The sequence below is a fragment of the Dipodomys spectabilis genome, unplaced genomic scaffold, assembly GCF_019054845.1.
Source record: "Dipodomys spectabilis isolate Male_0828 unplaced genomic scaffold, ASM1905484v1 ptg000076l, whole genome shotgun sequence".
Classification (NCBI taxonomy): Eukaryota; Metazoa; Chordata; class Mammalia; order Rodentia; family Heteromyidae; genus Dipodomys; species Dipodomys spectabilis.
Window position 1 is genome coordinate 10849310 of NW_024870753.1, and position 24996 is coordinate 10874305.

The following is a 24996-nucleotide window of genomic DNA, read 5'->3' on the forward strand; positions in this document are numbered from 1 at the left end:
TAAATATAAAAATTATATTCTGATTTTTTTAGGTCATGTGTACATGACCCTATAACATAGATGAAAGTCATTATAATTGTCGATTTTTATTAAAATCTAAATACATGCCTCATTAGTATAGATACTTGATTGCAATCTTGAACTTTATATCTGTGTAGACATTAGTAAATTCTCTGAGTCAAGAAAAATATTTTTCTAATAAGAGACAAAAAAGAAAGGAAAAATAACCTCTGGATTTTTACTGTCATTGCAATGGCTTTGGTTCTGCTATGCCTCTGCCTGTGTTCTTAAAATAGAAATGGAATGAATCTTAATTATGAAAGGAATGAAATGTATGTCATAAAGTTCTCATAGTTGTGGAAAAGACAATGCCCATGTCATTCCAAAATGAAGCAAATAATAGTTATTCTCCTTAAAGTTATGCACAAACTTTCACATAGACCGATGGTAAGACAAAAAGCAGCAACAACACATTTTTTAAAAGCTTCATGATAAAAAGGCTGAAAACAAGTTACACTGTAGAGAATCAGGAATAAGTATGTATGCATATAGGTCAATGTATATATATATATATATATGTATAATGTACATGTATATATGCATTATATATACACTGACATACATATACATTGACCTACATGCATACATACCTATATAGATGTGTGTATATGTGTTCACACACACATACACATATATGACATGGATAAATCTTAAAGAAAGGAAGCCAGGCAGAGACAAGAAATGCTGTGTGATTTCTTCCAAGGGAACTTCGGGAGAAGACCCAGTTCAGGGACACGGAGAAATCCCATGCCTCAGGCTGGGGTATGAGAGGACCTTGGGAGGTGACAGAAATGTTCCCCATCCGGACTGTGAGTGGTTACATGACTTTGCTTTCTGAAGTTCAGCGAGTTACACACTAAAATGTGTTCATCCTCATTGTGTTAACTATGCTTCACTACAGTTACAGGTAATGTAAAAAAACTACTGACTCGTGTTAATTTTTCAATCAGGTGCCTTAATTAAGATTCCTGATTGTAGATAACTCTTTATATGTGTGTCTATTTCTCTATGGTAAGGTTTATAGCATGGGTGATTAAAGAAGCAGAGCACCACACTTGATTTCTTGGCTGTAAATAATGGAGAGTGATAATATTATCTTGGTTAAATGTAGAAAACATTGTGTTGCATGGGTCTCATTTGGTTTAAAAAGCCGGCACTCACTGAGTGTCGGTACATGGAAGACTGCTGGCAGCCTGCAGAAGCCTGACTTGGGCACTCACACGGAGTAACACATCAGACATGGCGTGTGGCACAGGGGCTGGGGGAGGGGACGTGGGGTCAGGACACGGGAAGAGGCTTCCCTGTCAATTGGTGCTAACAAGATGAGAGGGGAGGGAGGTCGCAGTCGCCACCTCCCAGCGTTTCTACCCTGTGATCACTGCTGTGTGACAAACCTTGCCTGCACAAGCTCATTAAATCTGGTTTGGAGCCAGACCAGGGAGACAGAGCTGTGAGACTCTTGTCTCCAAAGAGCCAACAAAAAGCCAGAAGCGCAGGTGTGGCTCAAGGGGCAGAGTGCCAGTCTTGAGCAACTGGCCAAAAGCCAAGACAGAGACCCTAAGTTTAGTCTAGCACTGGCACCAAGAGAAAACTACAAAAAATGTTTATTATGCTTACCAATTAAAAAAATGAAGGATCTATTTTTAGCAATTATTTAGAAGCCAGATAAGATAGCAGGAGAATATGGAGGAAATTGGAAGAAATAAAAGAGACATATAAGAAGGAGATCTTTTTGTTAGTTATATTTTCCAGCATGAGTAAAAACTAGTGTTTTTATACCCTCAATTTACCCAGAAAAAGATTGCTTCATCTCAAACTGTGCTGTCTGTGGAAGTGTCTGCAACGAGAGATTTAAATAGTTGTTTACCAGAACTAGGCTGTCATCAAACGGTGCATTTTTGACATTCTCTTAAAGCCTTCATGGGTCAGTTTTTAAATAGATGTCTTTATTCTCTTTGCATTGTGCTACCTTGCTGTAATACATTCTTTAGCTGTCACTGGAAAGGAAAGCTAAATGTGTTTTCAATCTGTATCTGACAAAATCTGATCACAAAGCAAATACCCGGAGTTTGCGTTAGAATATTTAGGCGCAGCAGAAGGGAAAGGCTTAGAATGTCACAGTGACTCTCCTCCCGATGCCTTTCACTGCGCTGTGATTTCTGGATGGAGAAACTCTGGTCTATGTGACTTCCGGGATGGCGGAGGATGCCTCAGGCTTTCTGTCTGCCTCTGTGAAATGCTCACAGCTGGGGGGAGCCTGAGGCGGTGGGGGGGGGGAAGCCACCCCAGTTACTTCCTCAAGCCACCTGGGTCTCCTACACGCTAGCGTCACAGTAATACGGGTCTCTATTTTGGTTTGGCCAACGTGATCGAACAGCCAGTCAGAATGGAGTGGAGAAAGTCAAGTTAGGATGAACTACTTACATTTTCTAAAACTGGTTAATGTGGTGGGAGGTACCGAGGGGATGGCTTTGTTACTGCTGGTGTTCTTCGTTGTTGACTCTGACCTGAGGAGGAGGGTATGTGGGAGATGAAGCGCTCACCATGGAGAGCGTGCTTGGTAGGAATTCTGACTGCACTGTTTGCTAGAATATTGTTCAGAAGGAAAGTGTTAAAACATAGCTCAACTCTCCACCCCAGAAAAAATGGGACTCAAGTCTCCCAGTTACAGGGTATTATTTTTAGAAAGTAAAATCCTAATTACATGAGAATGACAAATTAATTGATCATTTTAAAAGTAGTTCTGACCCAAATATAGTTCCTAGAGTCTGCTTGCATCTTGCCAATCTCACGCGGTTTGCTGATTTGCGAAACACTGGTATAATGCAACATGAAACCATCCGTGCAGTACGAAGTCACGCTCAGAAACCAGTGAAGAAACCTGCGAGCAAACTTCGGAGCAAAGTTACTGGCACAGATGGTCAAGAGCCTCTGCAGGATGGAGACAAGAGCTGGCCTGAGATTCGAGATAGAGAGAGAGCGCCTGGAGGACACTGCCGCGCTCAGGCGGTTTAGGGCAAATGCTTTTGATTTTTGTTACAAAATGAAGCACGCCGCCTGGAGGGGCAACTGCTCACTTACGATGATGTACAATAGAGAATAGAAAAGCGCCGTGATTTTTGTCGCAGTTGTAGATCTGTCATTTGGAGCCACGGAGACATTTATTCCTGCCAGTTTCGTGCAGTTCTGGGCTGCTCAGGGCCTGGTACTCTCACTTGGCTTTTTCTGCTCACAGCCGGTGCTCTACCATTTGACCCAGGCCTCCAGTTCTGGCGAATTTTCTGCTGAGTAGTGAGTAGGAGTTTTGAGGATGTAGCTTGTGCTTATTTTTCAGGGCTGGAGATTGATTCCAGGGTCTGGCCTGTGCCGGGTCAGACCTTTACCAGCTGCCCTGGGCTTGTTCTCTGCTCACCAACTTTAATTCTCCCTTGGTGTCAGCTTCTGAGTGTTCTTGTAGATAGTTCACTCATATTTCACTGAAGCAAGGAAGTACTATTCTGTTTAAAAAGTATCAGGGTCTGTAGCTTCTAGACCAGAAGACAATTTCTTACTTAGTCATAGTTGTAATGAGGAATCTTTCTACATTTTCGTAGCTGTTTTTACCATGTAGTCTTATGTTGCAAAACCTTTAAAGTGCTAGAGGGGTTTTGGTAACTAAAAATCATTTTGTAAGTATATGTTTAATAATCTTGAAGTATTAACTGGCTTCCTGGTAGGTACGTAACCACTCACAGGCCGGAGAGATATTGCCAGTCACATTGACCTCATCTTGTGAGCATTGAAAAAAGAAATTCAAGAATTCAATGCTAGGGGCTGGGAAGGTGGCTCAGTGGTAGAGTGCTTGCCTTGCGTGCATGAGGCCCTGGGTTCGATTCCTCAGCACCACATAAGCAAAAAGAAAAAAAGCCGGAAGTGGCTCTGTGGCTCAAGTGGTAGAGTGCTAGCCTTGAGATGAAGAGCTGAGGGACAGCGCCCAGGCCCAGAGTTCAGGCCCCACGACCAGACCCCCAAAAAAAAAAAAAAAAAAGAATTCAATGCTAATTGTATACTGCATATATCTACTTCAGGCACTAAGAAATTAAACCACTGGGCTGCTTCCAAGTACTTTCAATCTTCTTTCATGTAAAAGCTGTTCAATTTCCTCACAGCTACCACAGAATGGCAGCATTGCTATGCTTTGAAAGAATGATACTTGAATGTGGTATGAAATGACCCAATACCTGCACAGATGTGGGCTGCAATAAACTAATCGCTGAGGACTGGCAAGGACTGTCGAGGCCCTCGGAAAGCCAACGGTGGGGATCACGCGCTCTTCGGTTACCTGCGGGCGCGTGAGGGAGACCCATCAGGTGTCCGGTGTCGGCACTCAATACGGGAAGATAAATTGCAACAAGGCAAGTTGCACGCCATAGAAGAACAGGTGACCCACTACGGAGCATAAAAAGCTCAGTAAGTTTTACTTCTGACACTTTACTTCACATAAAGCTCTGATAAATAATTATGACTTGAAAGGAAGGCAAAGCAAGACTAAGAGGGGGCGGCGTGGCGTGGAGAGGCGTGCATGTGGCGTGTGCTGCGCCTGTGTGGACGGGACTGAGCTGCGGGGCTGGCAGCAGCGTCCACTGACTTTCTGAGCTCACAACATTCAGCTCTATCCCACCCAGAAAAAGAAACCATGGCTTGTAAAAACCACCTCAAGCAAGCCTCAGTGCTGGGCCATCTTCTTCCCTCATGTGGCCCCTGTGCGCTTCATTGTAAGCGCTCGGAAGCAAGGCCCCAGAGTTACATCGCCACTCTTCAATATGACTGTACTCTCAATTAATAAATGTGAATACTTCAGGTTTCAGGGGCCGTTTGGGGTGAAAATATAAACTGTCACACCGATTCTTCTATGTTGATGATGCTACTCACATTTTCTTTTTATGCTGCACACAGAAAATTCACTCAGAAATAAATTATGAAGATTCTCTTCCTCCATGTCTGTCAACATCTAGTGCGTTGGGGTCCCTGGTTAAGGGTCACAAAATCACCAGGACACAGGGGATGCAGAGCGCAAACAGCAATTGCCACTGCATACTGTGCTTTATTGCTAGTGGGTATTGAAAGACAAGCAAGCATTATCTTTGCCAAGATTTAGTCAGGAGACATTCATACAAAGAATTTCAACAGATACGTTTTTACTTAACCTATGAGACAATGTCTTGGTATATTATTATCTAAACTATTTTAGAGCAAGCTCAAACCACTTCTCCAATCTCAGGAAAATCCTTGACCAGCTGTTCATCTATGCTTAAGCAAGCAGAAGAGCTACTTCCTCAGCTCCCAGGAGTCTGTGACATGTGCTTTGAGATAGGGAGAGAGAACATGTTCCGTCTCTAGCCCGACATGCCAAGAGCTTTCCTAATACTCAAACACAGTCCTCAGATAATCCTGAGGCCGGAGCCTGCCTCATTCTGCCCCCTCAACATAGACCCTGAGTCTTCACACACGTCCAGCTATTTCTTCCAGTCTGTGTAGGGTTAGTCTCCCAACGTCTTAATCATGGTTCATTGTTTTATTTCTGAGTATTTTGCATAGATTTAGTCAATAAATACTTTGTGAGCTCCTACTCTGTGCCAAGTCCTGTACTAGTTACCTGCGCTACAAGTGGACAAAACCGAATTTCCTTCCTAATGGACATTACCTGCTAATCAAAGCTGACAGAGACTCAACAGTTGAGTAAATTTACCCTGCAGGGATGAGGGCTCCTAGGGAAAACATACCAAGCAGAGGATCAAGAAAGGAGCTGAGAAGCTGAAATGATAAAGGAAGGCCAGATTCAAAGTTGTGGGGATGAGGAGGGGCATGCCAGGCGGGGCCGGCACCCAGGCCGGGCGGGCCGAGCGGCAGGAGGAGGAGATAGGGACTGGCCTAGCTTCTGAGACCCTGCAGGAGGGGACTTGAACTGCCAACCCACAAGCTAGCAAGGGGGAGGGCGGATGCAAGTCAGGCAGACTTCCTCACAGAAGAAGGTACTGCTACAGAAGGTGTTGCGTAAGAACCAACAAATCGCTGATACCGGTGCGGGCGCTCGCAGTGAGAGGTGCAGAAGGTCCTATAAGATCAACAGCAAGAAGTGGAGTTTCCAGTAATGCAAGTGGGCAGAGGGTGGCTGGTGACGTGAGGGTCTATCACCAGGCACTGAGCTTAGCTCTGGCGGAGCCTGACACAACCATGAGAAATCCCAGTGAGCGGAGCAGCGAGCGGACAGCAACATGTCTACAAGGCAAACCAGGAATGTGGGACCCTGTCGATGCGAGAACTGACAACGATCCAATGGCCACGATTGAGGGATGGAGAACAGAATTCGGAGTATCCGCACAACAGAGTAGCATCCATCAACGTAAAGATCTGCAAATCGGTGAGTCGTGTTAAGTAAAAGAAGCCAAAGACATTCACAGAAGCCAAAGACATAGACAGACCCCCCCACATCGCATTACTGCATTCAAATGGAAAGTCTAGACAAAAGTGAACCTACAGATACATAGATGGGTACCTGCCTGGAGACAGGGAGGAGGAGTTGAACAGCGAGTTTCAGTGAGGGTGGAACAACTGTGTATGTTTAATAGAATCCATGAACTGTACCTTGAAAACAGGTGAATTCACTGAAACAAATATGGCTGTCACGTTAAATAAGGGAAATTAGACGGGCTATCTGGACACTAATTTCTCTTTCCAGAGCAGTGGTTAAATAGTCTTTTTTTTTCTGACACAGTCTATGTACTACTCTTTTCCTCTTCCTCTCTCTCCCTCCCCTCTTCTATTATGATTAACGTTGGCATCTCTTAAATTGTATTATAGAAGCACTACATACATTAAGGTGCAAAGAAGAATATGTCTTAAATTGTAGAACTAAAGCAAAATGAATATAATTAGCTTTGAGTTTCCAAAAGGGTATAAAATACCGAGTACAACTTACTGTTCTATTTCTCTAAACCTATAAAATACTTACCTATTTCCCTGACTTTCGTAAGCAAGCCTTCAAGTAGTGCCCCCAAAGGGAAGGAAGAGCCGATACGTAAGCTATCCACACAAACAGTATTTCTGAGCAGGCAGCAAGCATGCAGCTTCTCTTCCAAGACAAGATGCGCACTGGTGTGTTTCACTCAGATCTGACACTTCAAATGCCTTGGCTCCGTCGATCGCTTTCCTCGTGCACAGGCTGCACCAGCGTGAGCACAGCCGTCGGCCCCTCGGGAGGCGGGCTCCACAGCCTCAGCGCCCGCTTCTCCCCGCACTGACTCCTCCGGCCAGGCCAGCATGCACCCTCCATCCACGCCTGCCCGGCCCGCCACCGCCCATGAGCACGCGCACAGCCCCGGCAGGGAAGGGGACCACCGTACCTGGCGAGTGTGGAGGGGGAGAGCACAGCAGCACGACCCCCTGGCCGTCCCTCACGGAGACCGCGCTTCGCGTCCGGCCACTAAAATTTCCCAGATCTGTCAACATAATACAGCATTTCAATGCAAGGCAGAGGGGCTTGGAGAATCACTAACACATCTCCTACTGTTTCAACATCACCCTGGCCACGCTTTTCTTTTTGCTTTGTTTCACAGTAAGAGGAATGCTTTATAAATAAATCTGCATCATCCAACTTCAAATACCACAATTTGAGTGAATCTACAGTAATCACAGAAACACCGCATTCCTCAGTTCCAGTCACCGTGCATACCATTTGCTGGTCTAGGAAGAAACCAACCCGTACAGTGTCTTCACACATTATTATTAACCGACCTTCCTCTCAGGAAAGGCCGCGTTCTCGGCCAGATGACGAGCAGAGGCCGCCCCCTGCCTCCTGGGCGCCTGCTGGCTCGTCAGACCAGGCTGACGGCGTGTGGAGAGGCGGTTTCCTGACCTGGAGAGATGCGCACACTCCACAGCACACAGAGAGGGCACAGAATGTTCTTTTCCTGAAAGAGTGGGTGGGAAGGCATACTACCTCACTTTAATCCAGCCTCAAATGGGCTGCACGGACTCCCTACACCCCTCTGTGTCTAGTCTGGGACTAGACATGGTGACAGAAAACATCCGGGCAGAAGGGCTCAGCTCTAGAGTCTGACTGGAAAATGCTGTCCAGGAAGGAGGTGGTCTGGAGGGGGCGGTGTGTGATTTTATTTGATCTCGATTATCAATATGACCTTGATTAATAATCTAGGCCAAACATAGTACCCACGCCCTTTTCCTTGAGCTAGGTTGGTGGCACAGATCTTAGTATTGCTTCTTGAAAAGATGTTTTTTTTTTGTTTTAATAAACATTGTCTTGGAATTCTGTGCCTATAAAGTCACGTTTCCATGGTGACCAGCGGGTCACGCCTGCCACAGTGTTTCATTGCGAGGGATGTTTACAGCTTTTCATTGTTTCACCCTACAAAGAGTGTTTTTACAGCCATACAAGTTAGAGCTTTAATTTGATGAGGAAGTTAATCAAGAACATCTACTAGAGGGATGTAAAGGGGAAGCTGGCGAGTCTCCAGTGACCTCCGGGGAATCTCCCACATGAACTTCTTCTGCAGGGGGCAGCGGGCTGACTTGCCGAGTTCCTGCTCAGATCTCCTCTCCAGCAGCCACAGCGATGGAGAAGTGGCAGGGAAGATGCGATGCCCAAAAACACAGCCGGGTTTATGCTTGAGAAACGACTTGGGATTTTATATACACCTCTGTGTTTCCTGGCAAACAAGTCGGCTGTTACAGTCACAAAGCCAGGGGGATGGGGCAACCTCACCCCAGCATGCTTCCTGGGGTGAGACGCTTACTCAAAAACCCCAGGCACTCAATGTCATGGTAAAATCAAGCTCATTGATTTTCAATGGTGGATAGCCTACTGGCACTACTTCTTTGATCTCTGTTACCAAACGTTCTGCGTGCCTCTTTGGGAACTTCATAAGTATGCACAGTTTTGTGCCTGAAGCCAACAAATAGGTGACTCATGAATTTATCCACTAGCCAGATCCATTGATTTTGAGAGACAGGAGCACGCAGCTGGCCTGAGTCCTAGCTTATCTGTCTTTGCCTTACTCCAGTCGCAACAAGGACGCTTGTGTGTGGAATGAGGCCCTGGGTGCGACGGCTGAAGGTCTGCTTTCCTCACTGGATTAATTGTCTGCTTTATCCTCATCGGACTAATGAATTCTAGGATAGTACTTGGTACTGGTGTATAATATTCACATTGCTTAGGAACTAGACACACACAGAAAGACCATTACAGAGTAACTGTGACCTGAACTGTGTTTTGAGCTCACAATGCCCTGGAAGATCACAGGCGGCTGCAATTGCTTTATTTTGTATCGGCTACTCACAAAAGCACAATCAAGACACTGTTGTGGAATTGTCTCTGTGTCATTTCCTAGGAACTCCAGCAGCAAAAACGCACCAAAAAATGCTTTTCAATTACAAGTAGACCTTTTGTCTTTCATAAAGTCATACAGAGAAATAATAAAACAGCATTCTTTTGAGAAAAATAGACCTGGGGCATGGCTCTGGTGGTAGAGTCCCTGCCTAGCACGTGCAAGGACCTGGGTTCGATCTTCAGTACAGAAGAAAGATGCAAGGAGAATGTGTTTCCTATTTAACTACTTCCCAGGAAAATTTGAAACTCACTACAGAAAATGCAAAAGTGGCCTTTGCCACCAACAAAATTCTGGTTGATGAAAGCCAGAATTATTTGCATGAAATGGTTGGAGTGAGCTGGGCTCCGTCAATAGGGAAGACACAGAAGGAGAGAGCATTTACATCTCGGTGTGAACAGAAAGCTGACTTTCTTTTGTTAACCAGCTGATATTTTGTAAATGCTGCACATTGGTTATAAAGTAGTGACATCATCAAAATATTCCTGATAGATTAGTGTGCATTCCTACTGGTTAGAAAAATATAATCATGTTAAATGCCGTATTGCCAACACCGTGCATGTTGCTAACAATGTTAATATACAGGAGAACATAAGCGATCCTTTTTTGAGACACTCGTTAGAGAACTAGGAAACTTCTGTAGAGATTCATGTATTTTGGGTGTTTATATTAATTTAGCATGCTATATATTTTTATATTAAGAAAATAAAAAACTTCCACAGGTGTGTGCTTTATTGACGTTTATAGAAGGCAAAAACGGTATGTTCATGTTTTCTGTGTGATTTGTCAAGGACTGAGGACTGGGGACCCAGGCAACAGTGTGAGGACCCCAGCGTCTGGTGTGGCTTACAAGCTGGGACAGACTTCTCCTGAAATCCCTGTAAACCGGGCGACACAGAGACGCGGAGCACATTAGCGATCACGGGCCAGAGGCCCACGCCTGGTCTCTGCTCTGACGCACATGCCGGTTTAACAGGGAGGCTGAATACAACCTCGGCTGGTTACTGTTGCACCTTTCACACTGGACCAGTACGTCCCGACACATCTTCTGTGTCGTTCCTTCGCTTAAAACTACTGGTGGGAAGATCTGTCTTCCTTCCATTTGCAAACGAGATAAAAAGTCTGTTCCTGACAGCGCACCTGCTGAGTGGCCAGCAGACGGGACACCTGCCCGGCGCTCCAGGCCGGCCCCGCCTGCGCACTCTGGCCCCGAGGGCTCCTTGTCTTTTCCCATGCTTGCCACGGTCCCCATAACACTGCTAGACTCTCACCACTGCCGTCCCCTGTGTGTCCCGCTGTGTGTCCCACTGTGTGTCCGCTCTGTGTCCCGCTGTCCGCTGTGTGTCCGCTGTGTGTCCGCTGTGTGTCCCCTGTGTGTCCCGCTGTGTGTCCGCTGTGTGTCCCGCTGTGTGTCCGCTGTGTGTCCGCTGTGTGTCCGCTGTGTGTCCCGCTGTCCGTCCGCTGTGTGTCCCGCTGTGTGTCCGCTGTCCGTCCGCTGTGTGTCCGCTGTGTGTCCGCTGTGTGTCCGCTGTGTGTCCCCTGTGTGTCCCGCTGTGTGTCCCGCTGTGTGTCCGCTGTGTGTCCGCTGTGTGTCCGCTGTGTCCCGCTGTGTCCCGCTGTGTGTCCCGCTGTGTGTCCGCTGTGTCCGCTGTGTGTCCCGCTGTGTGTGCGCTGTGTGTCCGCTGTGTGTCCGCTGTCCGCTGTGTGTCCGCTGTGTGTCCGCTGTGTGTCCCCTGTGTGTCCCGCTGTGTGTCCGCTGTGTGTCCCGCTGTGTGTCCGCTGTGTGTCCGCTGTGTGTCCGCTGTGTGTCCCGCTGTCCGTCCGCTGTGTGTCCCGCTGTGTGTCCGCTGTCCGTCCGCTGTGTGTCCGCTGTGTGTCCGCTGTGTGTCCGCTGTGTGTCCCCTGTGTGTCCCGCTGTGTGTCCCGCTGTGTGTCCGCTGTGTGTCCGCTGTGTGTCCGCTGTGTCCCGCTGTGTCCCGCTGTGTGTCCCGCTGTGTGTCCGCTGTGTCCGCTGTGTGTCCCGCTGTGTGTGCGCTGTGTGTCCGCTGTGTGTCCGCTGTCCGCTGTGTGTCCCGCTGTGTGTCCCGCTGTGTGTCCGCTGTGTGTCCGCTGTGTGTCCGCTGTGTGTCCGCTGTGTCCCGCTGTGTGTCCGCTGTGTGTCCGCTGTGTGTCCGCTGTGTGTCCGCTGTGTGTCCGCTGTGTCCCGCTGTGTGTCCCGCTGTCCGCTGTGTGTCCGCTGTGTGTCCCCTGTGTGTCCCGCTGTGTGTGCGCTGTGTGTCCGCTGTGTGTCCGCTGTCCGCTGTGTGTCCCGCTGTGTGTCCCGCTGTGTGTCCGCTGTGTGTCCGCTGTGTGTCCGCTGTGTCCCGCTGTGTGTCCGCTGTGTGTCCGCTGTGTGTCCGCTGTGTGTCCGCTGTGTGTCCGCTGTGTCCCGCTGTGTGTCCCGCTGTCCGCTGTGTGTCCGCTGTGTGTCCCCTGTGTGTCCCGCTGTGTGTCCGCTGTGTGTCCGCTGTGTGTCCGCTGTGTGTCCGCTGTGTCCCGCTGTCCGCTGTGTGTCCGCTGTGTGTCCCCTGTGTGTCCCGCTGTGTGTCCGCTGTGTGTCCCGCTGTGTGTCCCCTGTGTGTCCCGCTGTGTGTCCGCTGTGTGTCCCGCTGTGTGTCCGCTGTGTGTCCGCTGTGTGTCCGCTGTGTGTCCGCTGTGTGTCCCCTGTGTGTCCCGCTGTGTGTCCGCTGTGTGTCCGCTGTGTGTCCCCTGTGTGTCCCGCTGTGTGTCCCGCTGTGTCCCGCTGTGTGTCCCGCTGTGTGTCCCGCTGTGTGTCCGCTGTGTGTCCCGCTGTGTGTCCGCTCTGTGTCCCGCTGTGTGTCCCGCTGTGTGTCCGCTGTGTCCGCTGTGTGTCCCGCTGTGTGTGCGCTGTGTGTCCGCTGTGTGTCCGCTGTCCGCTGTGTGTCCCGCTGTGTGTCCCGCTGTGTGTCCGCTGTGTGTCCGCTGTGTGTCCGCTGTGTCCCGCTGTGTGTCCGCTGTGTGTCCGCTGTGTGTCCGCTGTGTGTCCCCTGTGTGTCCCGCTGTGTGTGCGCTGTGTGTCCGCTGTGTGTCCGCTGTCCGCTGTGTGTCCCGCTGTGTGTCCCGCTGTGTGTCCGCTGTGTGTCCGCTGTGTGTCCGCTGTGTCCCGCTGTGTGTCCGCTGTGTGTCCGCTGTGTGTCCGCTGTGTGTCCGCTGTGTGTCCGCTGTGTCCCGCTGTGTGTCCCGCTGTCCGCTGTGTGTCCGCTGTGTGTCCCCTGTGTGTCCCGCTGTGTGTCCGCTGTGTGTCCGCTGTGTGTCCGCTGTGTCCCGCTGTCCGCTGTGTGTCCGCTGTGTGTCCGCTGTGTGTCCGCTGTGTGTCCGCTGTGTGTCCCGCTGTGTGTCCGCTGTGTGTCCGCTGTGTGTCCGCTGTGTGTCCCCTGTGTGTCCCGCTGTGTGTCCCGCTGTGTCCCGCTGTGTGTCCCGCTGTGTGTCCCGCTGTGTGTGCGCTGTGTGTCCGCTGTGTGTCCGCTGTGTGTCCGCTGTGTGTCCGCTGTGTGTCCCCTGTGTGTCCGCTGTGTGTCCCGCTGTCCTTCCGCTGTGTGTCCCGCTGTGTGTCCGCTGTGTGTCCGCTGTGTGTCCGCTGTGTGTCCCGCTGTGTGTCCGCTGTGTGTCCGCTGTGTGTCCGCTGTGTGTCCGCTGTGTCCCGCTGTGTGTCCCGCTGTCCGCTGTGTGTCCGCTGTGTGTCCGCTGTGTGTCCCCTGTGAGTCCCGCTGTGTGTCCTGCTGTGTCCCGCTGTGTGTCCGCTGTGTGTCCCGCTGTGTGTCCGCTGTGTGTCCCGCTGTGTGTCCGCTCTGTGTCCCGCTGTGTCCCGCTGTGTGTCCCGCTGTGTGTCCGCTGTGTCCGCTGTGTGTCCCGCTGTGTGTGCGCTGTGTGTGCGCTGTGTGTGCGCTGTGTGTGCGCTGTGTGTCCGCTGTGTGTCCGCTGTGTGTCCCCTGTGTGTCCGCTGTGTGTCCCGCTGTCCTTCCGCTGTGTGTCCCGCTGTGTGTCCGCTGTGTGTCCGCTGTGTGTCCGCTGTGTGTCCGCTGTGTGTCCGCTGTGTGTCCCGCTGTGTGTCCGCTGTGTGTCCGCTGTGTGTCCGCTGTGTGTCCGCTGTGTCCCGCTGTGTGTCCCGCTGTCCGCTGTGTGTCCGCTGTGTGTCCGCTGTGTGTCCGCTGTGTGTCCCGCTGTCCGCTGTGTGTCCGCTGTGTGTCCCCTGTGTGTCCGCTGTGTGTCCCGCTGTCCTTCCGCTGTGTGTCCCGCTGTGTGTCCGCTGTGTGTCCGCTGTGTGTCCGCTGTGTGTCCGCTGTGTGTCCCCTGTGTGTCCGCTGTGTGTCCCGCTGTCCTTCCGCTGTGTGTCCCGCTGTGTGTCCGCTGTGTGTCCGCTGTGTGTCCGCTGTGTGTCCGCTGTGTGTCCGCTGTGTGTCCCGCTGTGTGTCCGCTGTGTGTCCCGCTGTGTGTCCGCTGTGTGTCCCGCTGTGTGTCCCGCTGTGTGTCCGCTGTGTGTCCGCTGTGTGTCCGCTGTGTGTCCGCTGTGTGTCCCGCTGTGTGTCCGCTGTGTGTCCCGCTGTGTGTCCCGCTGTGTGCCGCTGTGTGTCCCGCTGTGTGTCCGCTGTGTGTCCCGCTGTGTGTCCCGCTGTGTGTCCGCTGTGTCCGCTGTGTGTCCCGCTGTGTGTGCGCTGTGTGTGCGCTGTGTGTGCGCTGTGTGTCCGCTGTGTGTCCGCTGTGTCCCGCTGTGTGTCCCGCTGTGTGTCCGGTGTGTCCGCTGTGTGTCCGCTGTGTGTCCGCTGTGTGTCCCGCTGTGTGTCCGCTGTGTGTCCGCTGTGTGTCCGCTGTGTGTCCCCTGTGTGTCCCGCTGTGTGTCCGCTGTGTGTCCGCTGTGTCCCGCTGTCCGCTGTGTGTCCGCTGTGTGTCCCCTGTGTGTCCCGCTGTGTGTCCGCTGTGTGTCCCGCTGTGTGTCCGCTGTGTGTCCGCTGTGTGTCCCGCTGTGTGTCCGGTGTGTCCGCTGTGTGTCCGCTGTGTGTCCGCTGTGTGTCCGCTGTGTGTCCGCTGTGTGTCCCGCTGTGTGTGCGCTGTGTGTGCGCTGTGTGTGCGCTGTGTGTCCCGCTGTGTGTCCCGCTGTGTGTCCGCTGTGTGTCCGCTGTGTGTCCGCTGTGTGTCCCGCAGTGTGTCCCGCTGTCCGCTGTGTGTCCGCTGTGTGTCCCGCTGTGTGTCCCGCTGTGTCCGCTGTGTGTCCGCTGTGTGTCCCGCTGTCCGTCCGCTGTGTGTCCCGCTGTGTGTCCGCTGTGTGTCCGCTGTGTGTCCGCTGTGTGTCCCGCTGTGTGTCCCACTGTGTGTCCGCTGTGTGTCCGCTGTGTGTCCCGCTGCGTGTCCGCTGTGTGTCCGCTGTGTGTCTGCTGTGTGTCCGCTGTGTGTCCCGCTGTCCGTCCGCTGTGTGTCCGCTGTGTGTCCCGCTGTGTGTCCGCTGTGTGTCCGCTGTGTGTCCCGCTGTCCGTCCGCCCTGTGTCCGCTGTGTGTCCGCTGTGTGTCCGCTGTGTGTCCGCTGTGTGTCCCGCTGTGTGTGCGCTGTGTGTGCGCTGTGTGTGCGCTGTGTGTGCGCTGTGTGTCCCCTGTGTGTCCCGCTGTGTGTCCGCTGTGTGTCCCGCTGTGTGTCCGCTGTGTGTCCGCTGTGTGTCCCGCTGTGTGTCCGGTGTGTCCGCTGTGTGTCCGCTGTGTGTCCGCTGTGTGTCCGCTGTGTGTCCGCTGTGTGTCCCGCTGTGTGTGTGCTGTGTGTGCGCTGTGTGTGCGCTGTGTGTCCGCTGTGTGTCCCGCTGTGTGTCCGCTGTGTGTCCGCTGTGTGTCCCGCTGTGTGTCCGGTGTGTCCGCTGTGTGTCCGCTGTGTGTCCGCTGTGTGTCCCGCTGTGTGTGCGCTGTGTGTCCGCTGTGTGTCCGCTGTGTGTCCGCTGTGTGTCCGCTGTGTCCCGCTGTGTGTCCGCTGTGTGTCCCCTGTGTGTCCCGCTGTGTGTCCCGCTGTGTGTCCCGCTGTGTGTCCGCTGTGTGTCCGCTGTGTGTCCGCTGTGTGTCCCGCAGTGTGTCCCGCTGTCCGCTGTGTGTCCGCTGTGTGTCCCGCTGTGTCCGCTGTGTGTCCGCTGTGTGTCCCGCTGTCCGTCCGCTGTGTGTCCCGCTGTGTGTCCGCTGTGTGTCCGCTGTGTGTCCGCTGTGTGTCCCGCTGTGTGTCCGCTGTGTGTCCGCTGTGTGTCCCGCTGTGTGTCCGCTGTGTGTCCGCTGTGTGTCTGCTGTGTGTCCGCTGTGTGTCCCGCTGTCCGTCCGCTGTGTGTCCGCTGTGTGTCCCGCTGTGTGTCCGCTGTGTGTCCGCTGTGTGTCCCGCTGTCCGTCCGCCCTGTGTCCGCTGTGTGTCCGCTGTGTGTCCCGCTGTGTGTCCGCTGTGTGTCCCGCTGTGTGTCCGCTGTGTGTCCGCTGTGTGTCCCGCTGTCCGTCCGCCCTGTGTCCGCTGTGTGTCCGCTGTGTGTCCCGCTGTCCGTCCGCCCTGTGTCCGCTGTGTGTCCGCTGTGTGTCCGCTGTGTGTCCGCTGTGTGTCCCGCTGTCCGCTGTGTGTCCGCTGTGTGTCCGCTGTGTGTCCCGCTGTCCGCTGTGTGTCCGCTGTGTGTCCGCTGTGTGTCCCGCTGTGTGTCCGCTGTGTGTCCGCTGTGTGTCCCGCTGTCCGCTGTGTGTCCGCTGTGTGTCCGCTGTGTGTCCGCTGTGTGTCCCGCTGTGTGTCCGCTGTGTGTCCGCTGTGTGTCCGCTGTGTGTCCCGCTGTGTGTCCCGCTGTCCGCTGTGTGTCCGCTGTGTGTCCGCTGTGTGTCCCGCTGTCCGCTGTGTGTCCGCTGTGTGTCCGCTGTGTCCGCTGTGTGTCCGCTGTGTGTCCCGCTGTGTGTCCCGCTGTGTGTCCGCTGTCCGTCCGCTGTGTGTCCGCTGTGTGTCCCGCTGTGTGTCCCGCTGTGTGTCCGCTGTGTGTCCGCTGTGTGTCCCGCTGTGTGTCCGCTGTGTGTCCGCTGTGTGTCCGCTGTGTGTCCGCTGTGTCCGCTGTGTGTCCGCTGTGTGTCCGCTGTGTGTCCGCTGTGTGTCCGCTGTGTGTCCCGCTGTGTGTCCCGCTGTGTGTCCGCTGTGTGTCCGCTGTGTGTCCGCTGTGTGTCCCGCAGTGTGTCCCGCTGTCCGCTGTGTGTCCGCTGTGTGTCCCGCTGTGTGTCCCGCTGTGTCCGCTGTGTGTCCGCTGTGTGTCCCGCTGTCCATCCGCTGTGTGTCCCGCTGTGTGTCCCGCTGTCCGCTGTGTGTCCCACTGTCCGCTGTGTGTCCCGCTGTGTGTCCCGCTGTGTGTCCTGCTGTGAGGTCAGACCCTGTCTCCAGGGCCTGTGGACTGGTCATTCTCAGGCATTCTAGAAAACTCTCAGCCATTTTTCCTTCAGATATTTGTTCTTTCACTACTTGTTCTATTCTCTCTGTAATCAACAGTAATTATTCTACTCTGTAATTTATTTGATATATTTCTTTTTTGAAGGTTTCCTTTAAAAATCTCTCACCAATTTGGAAAGCATTTTGGTTACTACTTCTTCCTTTTTACTATATATATATTGCTCTTTTCTCTATTTCCTATATATTTTATGTTCTATATCTAAAAACCAGGGCACTTTTAGGGAGGGAGGGGGAGATGAGTGAGTTGTGGGAGTGTGCTCTTAAAAGCTCACCATGCTTCAGAACAAAGGTGAACAATAACTGTTTTCTATTAGGGCAACTTCCCAGAAATGCCTCAGTTACTTACTGACGAAAGCTCCACCTGAGGTAAAAGCCAGAGATCACACCGGAATGTGAGCGATGCAGTCACCTTGCAATTAAGACTGTCTTCACGACAGAACCTTCTGGCATTGTGTCTGTTGCCTATGCTAGGCAGGCTCTGCCAGTCCCGGTGGCTTTAGGTGGGGTGGTAAGGCTGACCTCAGTTCCAGGCTGCAGCCCTGCGCTCCCACCAGCCGCTGCAGGGGTGACTGCTGTGCAGACTGGCCGTGCGTCCGTGCGTGGAGCTGGGCGGGCACCTCTGTTATAAGTCCCAGCGGCGGCCAGGCGCCAGTGCCAGCGGTAGGGATGCGGCACCTGGGCCGGCTCAGCTTCCACAGAGCTGCCCAGCCAGCTTCCCCTTTAGCTCCCTAAAACATAATGACGCTGTGGCCAGTACAGCTACCGGATGAACCGCGTATTTGTTTTAGGTAGCGCTCAGTCCCCTTTGACCTATACACACGATTGGTGGAAATTAACAATGCTGACATTCACAATAATGATTTCTACGAATTTTAAACAAGCATCAGCAACGTGGAATCAGAGCTCCTCCTCAGGAGCTGCCCCGTGTGAGGAATCATAAACGCACACACATCGCTCAGCAGAGCACTAGAAATTCCCCTTTCTGGCTGTAATTTTACAGGTTTGGAGCAGGAGTGTTGTTGTGTGTAGTCATTGTAATTCCTCTGCTGGAGCTCAGAGCATCGGCTCCCCCACGTGCTCCGCTCTCCAGGGCCCACAGTGTGGACGCAGCCCGCCGCTGCCGGCAGCTGCTGCCCGCTGGGCGCGGAGTGGGTCTCCTTAGACTCCACGCCGCCAGCACGGCCACGCGGCGGCTGCACAGCTGCCACAGCGCCCGATGAAGCGCAGCTGCTGCTAAATAACTGCCACCGCGTTTAATTAAAGCTGGCCTGCTTCCTTACCTCAATTAATACCTTCATCGCTGGCCTCACTCTCCCCGAGTGATGGCATCTAATGAGGCATGGCACGCTCCTGACATACTTTATAGTTTTGCTTCCAAAAGTGACACTTGTTCTCTCTTCATATATCAAGCCCATGCTTGCTTGCGAGTGCACACACGCTCTCACACGTACACACACAGGCGGTGGTGTATGTGTAATCTGTCTGTCTCAAAAGCATTTCTATACCTAAGCAAAGATGGCAATCCCTAGTAGTGGACAGCAATGTCCACTGGAAGTGTCCAGTGAAAAATGATTGCAAACAACTCACCATCTGTCAGGGAAGCAAACAATTTAACCTGTGGAGATTTAAAGTTATGTGCAGCATTACAGAAGATGGGTATATAAACACTCAGGTTTGCATGTTTGTAAAACTGAGCCAACAGGCAGCTCAAATATCATTCTCTTTAGACCCGTTTCTGGCATGAGGAAAGGATTTCGCCAACTCTGAGAACCTTTTGGAGCACATTTACTTTAATTCAGAGCCAGTCCTGCTGGTTTATTATTGTGTAATCGCCCTGGTAGTCACACAAAAGGAGCTTGAACGATTTCAGAGAAAGATTCTCTGAGAAGTGTTGTGGAAACATTTCACTGCCTTTGTGGCTTAAACTTTTAAATTACTTTGGGAGGGACAGCCGCCATTCCAGCAGTGGCAGTACGTACGTATGCTGCTTCTGTGGGTGTTTTGAGTTGGTATTTTCTGATTTAAACTACTTTCAATGGCCTCAGCATTTGAGATATTAATAAACAACATTCTACGGGTGTATGGGGGGTGTCATAGCTCACAACTCTTTATCTTTCCTCTTCATCTGGGTGTGATGCCTAGTTTAATACCAGCAAAGGCTGCTTATGGCAGTGCATTCATATAACCTCAACATCTGGAGGCCGAAGCAGGAGGACCTTGGCTTGGAGGGCAGATCGGGCTATATAATCTATTTAAAAGAGAAAAAGGAAGAACACTGCGAGGAGAGGGGATCTGGCCTGCCACTGGGGACGCACATCATGTTCAGGGAAGATCTCACACAGTGCAATCAATCTGGGTTTTGTTTACTTTTCATTCTTAAGGAGCAAAAGTAAGTCTGAAGTAAATACTGCTCTGAAAGCCAAGGCGCTGGCTCACAGAAGACGGATTTCCCTCCACCCAGCCGCCAGCACACGGGGCCAGTGATCGTGAGGAAGGCCTTGGATTGCCCGCCCCTCTGTGTAATGCACGACGGATATCACTTACGTACAATGCACACATCTCTATAGTTTGCACATCTGTAGAATGTACGTATCTACATAATTTCTCTTAGTTCATGTAAAGATGAACGCTACATGGAAAAATATGCTGATACTACTTGACACGGCTACAAACAAATCTAAGTATAGTAAACAAACTCAGTCATAGCTAGAAATATTTTTTGAATGAAGGACGCAGTGCTAGAAAATCAGAGCGGTCATGAGCAGTGCGTCATGCCTGTGATACCAGCTCCTCAGCGAGCTGGGGAGGAGAGCAGGCGGCCGAGGCCAGCTGGACACGGCGTTGAGGCCCTCTGCACTAATACGAAGTTGCAGGTGTGCACCTGACATCTCAGCTCTGTGCAGGGGCTGCTTTAACACCGAAGAACTGTTAGAAAGACATACATAAAAATCAGCTTGTTCTTCATGGAGCATCAAAGATGAAATGCAGAATTAATTTGTTTCTGTAGTTTGCAGGTGCTGTGGAAAGCAGCAGAGGAGCCTGTCCTGCGGTTCTGGTAAGTTCCAAAGGCCAGGGTGAGCAGAGCACGTGGCCGCCGACCCAGCAGACCTCACATCAGCGATGAAACGTGGAATACGCTGGACGGCCGGCTCCCGCTGGACGGCCAGCTCTGCTGGTCGGCCGGCTCTCACTGGACGGGTGGCTCCTGCTGGACGGCCGGCTCTCGCTGGACGGCCGGCTCTGCTGGTCGGCTGGCTCTCGCTGGACGGGTGGCTCTGCTGGTCGGCCGGCTCTCGCTGGACGGGTGGCTCTCGCTGGACGGCCGGCTCTCACTGGACAGGCGGCTCTCGCTGGGCGGGTGGCTCTGCTGGTCGGCCGGCTCTCACTGGACAGGCGGCTCTTGCTGGACGGGTGGCTCTCGCTGGACGGGTGGCTCTGCTGGACGGCCGGCTCTCACTGGACAGGCGGCTCCTGCTGGACGGCCGGCTCCTGCTGGACGGCCGGCTCCCGCTGGATGGGCGGCTCTCGCTGGACGGGCGCTCTCACTGGACAGCCGGCTCTGCTGGACGGCCGGCTCTGCTGGACGGGCGGTTCTCGCTGGATGGCCGGCTCTGCCCACTGCTGCGGGCCCCGCATGAGAGACGAGGTACCCGGCGGCAGGCAGGGTTTTTAAACCACTGCTTCTTCTTTTGAGTTTTACAAAACTTGAGAAATTTCTGTTAGAAAGAACTTCAGAGTTGAGAATAAAGTTCCTCTTTGTATTCTAAAAGAAGGAACGTACTTTTCAGGTTAACTTCCAATGGGTATTAAAAATCCATATTAATGAAAATATGGAAAGGATTTCATTCCATGAACCTTTCAACTCCACTTAAAAACATCTATAATACCAAGGCATCTAATTACCACTCCTACAGTTCTATTTTTTTACCCCGGGAGTTCAGAGCAATTTACATAGTTAACACACTCTGACAGAGAAAATCACTTAACGGCTCCAAGAAACTGAGGCACAGTGGAGAAAGGAAGTCTGGTCAGCACCAGCCCATGGGGCAGAGGAGTGGACGTCACTCACTGAGGGGCCTGACATTCCTCTACTCCCTGCTGGGGCCGGGAGGGCTGGGGCCCGCCGCTGATCCTGTGTGAACTCTCTTCTCTCTTCAGGGTTACTGAAAGGCTTGGCCACATTGAGAGAGCATATGTGGGAAGTTTTATAAAAGTGCTGCTGTCCTTGTAAGGTAGTCTCTGAGGGGTTATCCATGGCTCAGGAATAACCCAGCCAGACGCGAGAAGGTCTCCTGTGTACTGTGAAGTACGCCAAGTGTATGAGCTTCCCGCTGCTTCTCTAGTCCCCTCCCTGCACACACCCTGCCTCCAGCCTGAAGGGAGAGTTGGGCCCTGGGGCTGCTGCGGAGCAGAGCTCTGTGTGGAGGAGCGCTGGGGGAGGAGGCCAGGGATCAGGACCAGATGCGCCCCCAGTCCCGGTGTCAGGGCCTAGCTGGCAGCCAGAAGCTGAGGTACCGCAGCAGGGTGGCGCCAGGAACGCACCCCCACGCCCTGGGGTCCAGCGGGGTCCCTGAACAGCCTGGATGCCAGCAGAAATTCCAGGGATGCCGGGCGCCTGGGACAGAGACAGTGCACTGCGCTGGACAGCTCTGCGCAGGGACAGAGCTCAGCCCGCCCTGCTCCCCCAGGGCTGCGGCACCCCGGGGAGTTACAACAGCTGGGAGGGGGGGAGAAGGGGAAGGGAGGAGAGGAGAGAGAGGAGGAGGGGAGGGAGGGAGGAAGCACACTTTGTATTTAAACTTTGCGTTCATTTTTTTGAGCCCAGAAATCACCTGATAAACACACGGCATTTTGCTTTGTTTTTGATAATCATGCTTATGGAATGCTGGGTGTGCGCCGAGTGTCCACCCAAGGCCTGGCTCACACTTGAGAAGGACAGACCCACGCTCACAGCCTCCCGGTCACACCGTCTGTGTGGGTTATTACGAATGTGTGCAGCACACTTAGGACAAACAACGTGAGTGACCAGAGGGGTTTGCTCAAGGCAACAGGGCTGAGCTGAGGAGACGGGGCCTGGAGAACCAAGAAGGGCACATCCCAGCTGGTGTGAGTGTTTTTAATTCCTTAGTGTAATGGAAACCGATGACCTTCCTATTGCTCATCGGCAAATAAGAGAAGCATATGGAAGTTATAATAAAACAAAATAGGAGAAAACAGATACTTCTGCTATTCTACTTCAGCTAGAGTCTCCTAGTAATCAAGATTTCAGTCCAGATTCAATAAAATCCATGAACTAAATAAAAATCAAGTCAATACATGCACAGAATGTGCTCCAGCCCAGGTTTGAAGTCAGGGCCGCAGGAGCCCAGCAGGGGCTGCCACACGGCCGAGCGGACCCTGGTTATACTCCTTAGCTGTGAAATAGTCGTTGTTCTGCTACTCAGAAACCAGCTCCTATTCGGGATAAAGGGGAGGAACAGTCAGGGCGAAGAACTGGCAACACCCGGAACCAGCCTCATCCATCTTGGAAGACAGCAGGAACAGACGTCACCCAGAGAAAATACGAAGTCGAGTGTGGTTGTCCCGAGGTTGGGCCGTGAGGAAGTGCGCCATGGTGGCCAGACATGCAGGGTGTGTGTGTGTGTGTATGTGTGTATGTATGCATATGTGTGTGCGTATGTGTGCGCATGTGTGTATGTGTGCGCATGTGTGTGTGTGTGTGTGTGTAAAGCGTGTTGAGACTGTGGCACAGACACTTTAGCAACGTCGCCCTGGGCTCCCCCTGTTCACACCTGAGCTGCCCCCCTGAGGCGCGCTCCGTGCTGGCATACCTCACTGAAGCCTGTCTAGCAAACTCCGTGTTCCTTGGGGCAGGAGGTATGAAATTTCCTCCCAAACAGAAGCCCAACGCTTCCGCATGGCAGGCTGTGGGTTTGTTTTATGTGTGTTCATTGAAGGGCGTGCCTTTGGAGTCGGTCACGCGGTGGTGGCGCTGGCAGTGACAGAGGCTGCAGTGTGGGCTCTCGCTGGCGCAGGGGAGCCCGAGCGAAGTCGCCGACTTTCCCTCCCACTCCAGGGCGCACTGTGTGCCACTTCATCTTACCAGTGAACTCAGAGTCACTTACAGGGACAGGGGAAGGCTTTGAATAGCTTCGATGATCTCTGCAGATGTCAGATGATGGGTAAACTACAGTAAGAAAAGAATATGGCACTCACACGCATGTTTGCCTCGTGTTTGTTCAATATGTTCATTCATGTGGCACTAATCACAGTTAGGTTATATGATATCATACACACTCACATACATGCATGATGTATGAAGATATATGTATAGATGTATGCAGAAAGAGAGAAAGAACCCTAGTATGTATCATGGCAATTTTAACAATTCATCAGGAACTAATAATAACTTCAGTCACTAGATTTGATCAGAAGAAAACAATTTGGCTTTCAGGTATCTATGCATACACCTCTTGAAAGAAAATCAACTTTACAGCCGGGTGCTGGTGATTCACACCTGTAATCCTAGGCCCTTAGGAAACTAAAATCTGAGGATCAATGTTCAAAGTGTGCGAGACTCTTATCTTCAACTAACCATCGTTAAAGCAGGAAGCGGAGCATGGCCCAAGTGGAGGGCAGCCCTCAGGCCTGGGCTCAAGCTCCAGTATGGGCACAAAACTAAATGAAAAATCAACTTTACATTTTACACAGCATTTTTTCAGCTTTATTATTTTCTTTTCTCAGATTATAAACTGAAGGCTGAAGAGTAAAAAGAGAATGAAGTCAGCAAAGGCGCTGTAAGGCTCTTCCCTTCGGTTTCCTGCCCGCTTGCTGTTTTGAGACAGTGGGCGTGTACGAAGCACACCTGCTGGTCCCCATGTGAAGAAGTGTGGGATCGCTGAAGCTCTGAGGGAAAGTCTCCTGCTTCCATAAGCCAACGCGAATCCCAGAGTCAGGCTGACGATCAGTTTGGAAGGAGAAGAAAACCGTGTTTGGCTAAGTTACCGGCAAGTAAGACCGGCAATTATTTGTAGCTGAAGCAGCTGGATTGGACTGGCTCTGCTGCATGCAGCTGAGCGGTGACCGTTGTAAGCGGCCCATGCTCATCCATCTCTGTGGTCACTAAGAAGCAAGGGAGCTCCGTGTTTAAGGTCATGATTCATTGTGAATCCAGCCGGCTGAACGTCGCCCCTTGCTCTGAAGGCCTGTAATCCCGTAACGAGGGAGCCTGAAGTACCAGCTCACCGCCGCTCAGGCTGCCCCATGGAAACAAACTCATAACAACACAAGAGCCCGAGGGGGCTCGGAAATTATATTCCACGCCTCAAGGAAGCAACAGCAGAAACAGAGTATTTCTATCAGATTATTTGGCAGTTGCATAAAACTTGCCAATTTTGAAATAACTTTGATCCTGTGATTAGCAAACGGTTACTTCCAGCCAATTGTCCACAGTCAGAGCCCTGCTGTGTCTGTGGTGAGAGTCATGTTAGCTTTACCTCCGCTGAGGTGGGTCCAGGGGGCTGCTGGGGGCTGCGGGGCCTGAGCCTTCCTGCTCACTGCCCATGGGCCAACTCCGGCTCACTCTCCGTTTCCATGACGCTAAAGCAGAGCGCTGGAATCATCTTAGCCTCCCAAGGCCAGGGCGGCAAGGTGTACTACAATCCACTCATGTTTTCAGACGTTAAGTGGGAGATGGTATAATGGCTTTGGTGGACTTGTTTACTCCTCCGCTTCCTAACGTGTTTCCCACCTGTCCCTAATTATACTGAAGGCTGTGTTTCAGATCTCACTGGCTCGCCCAGTGGGTTGGGAAGCCTCTGGAGGAGTCCTGGTGGGCGGGGTGGGGCTGGGACGGTTGCGTTTGCCTCTTGCCATGGTTAGGAACATGGAGGCTGCCGCTCATCTCCATAAGCCCCATGGTTCCATGTTCTGTTGGTACAATCTCATCCACATAGAAACAGCGAAGCCTCTTCATCAGTCTGGACACAGCAGTGTCCATCTCTAGTCACAAAGCCACTCAGTGCCTTTCGGGCTCCCTGGGCAAATGCAGGCACTGGTGCCTTTCCCCCT

General features: G+C 52.1%; 1 protein-coding gene across 1 annotated transcript in view; it reads right to left on the bottom strand.

Moving 5' to 3' along the window:
- The window catches only part of Cntn5 (contactin 5), a 281993-nt gene that overhangs the window by 160430 nt on the left and 96567 nt on the right, over window positions 1-24996 (bottom strand). Inside the window, exon 5 of the mRNA XM_042682983.1 lies at window positions 7443-7538. Coding sequence (XP_042538917.1) covers window positions 7443-7538 — 96 coding nt within the window. The remainder of the gene's footprint in view (window positions 1-7442; window positions 7539-24996) is intronic.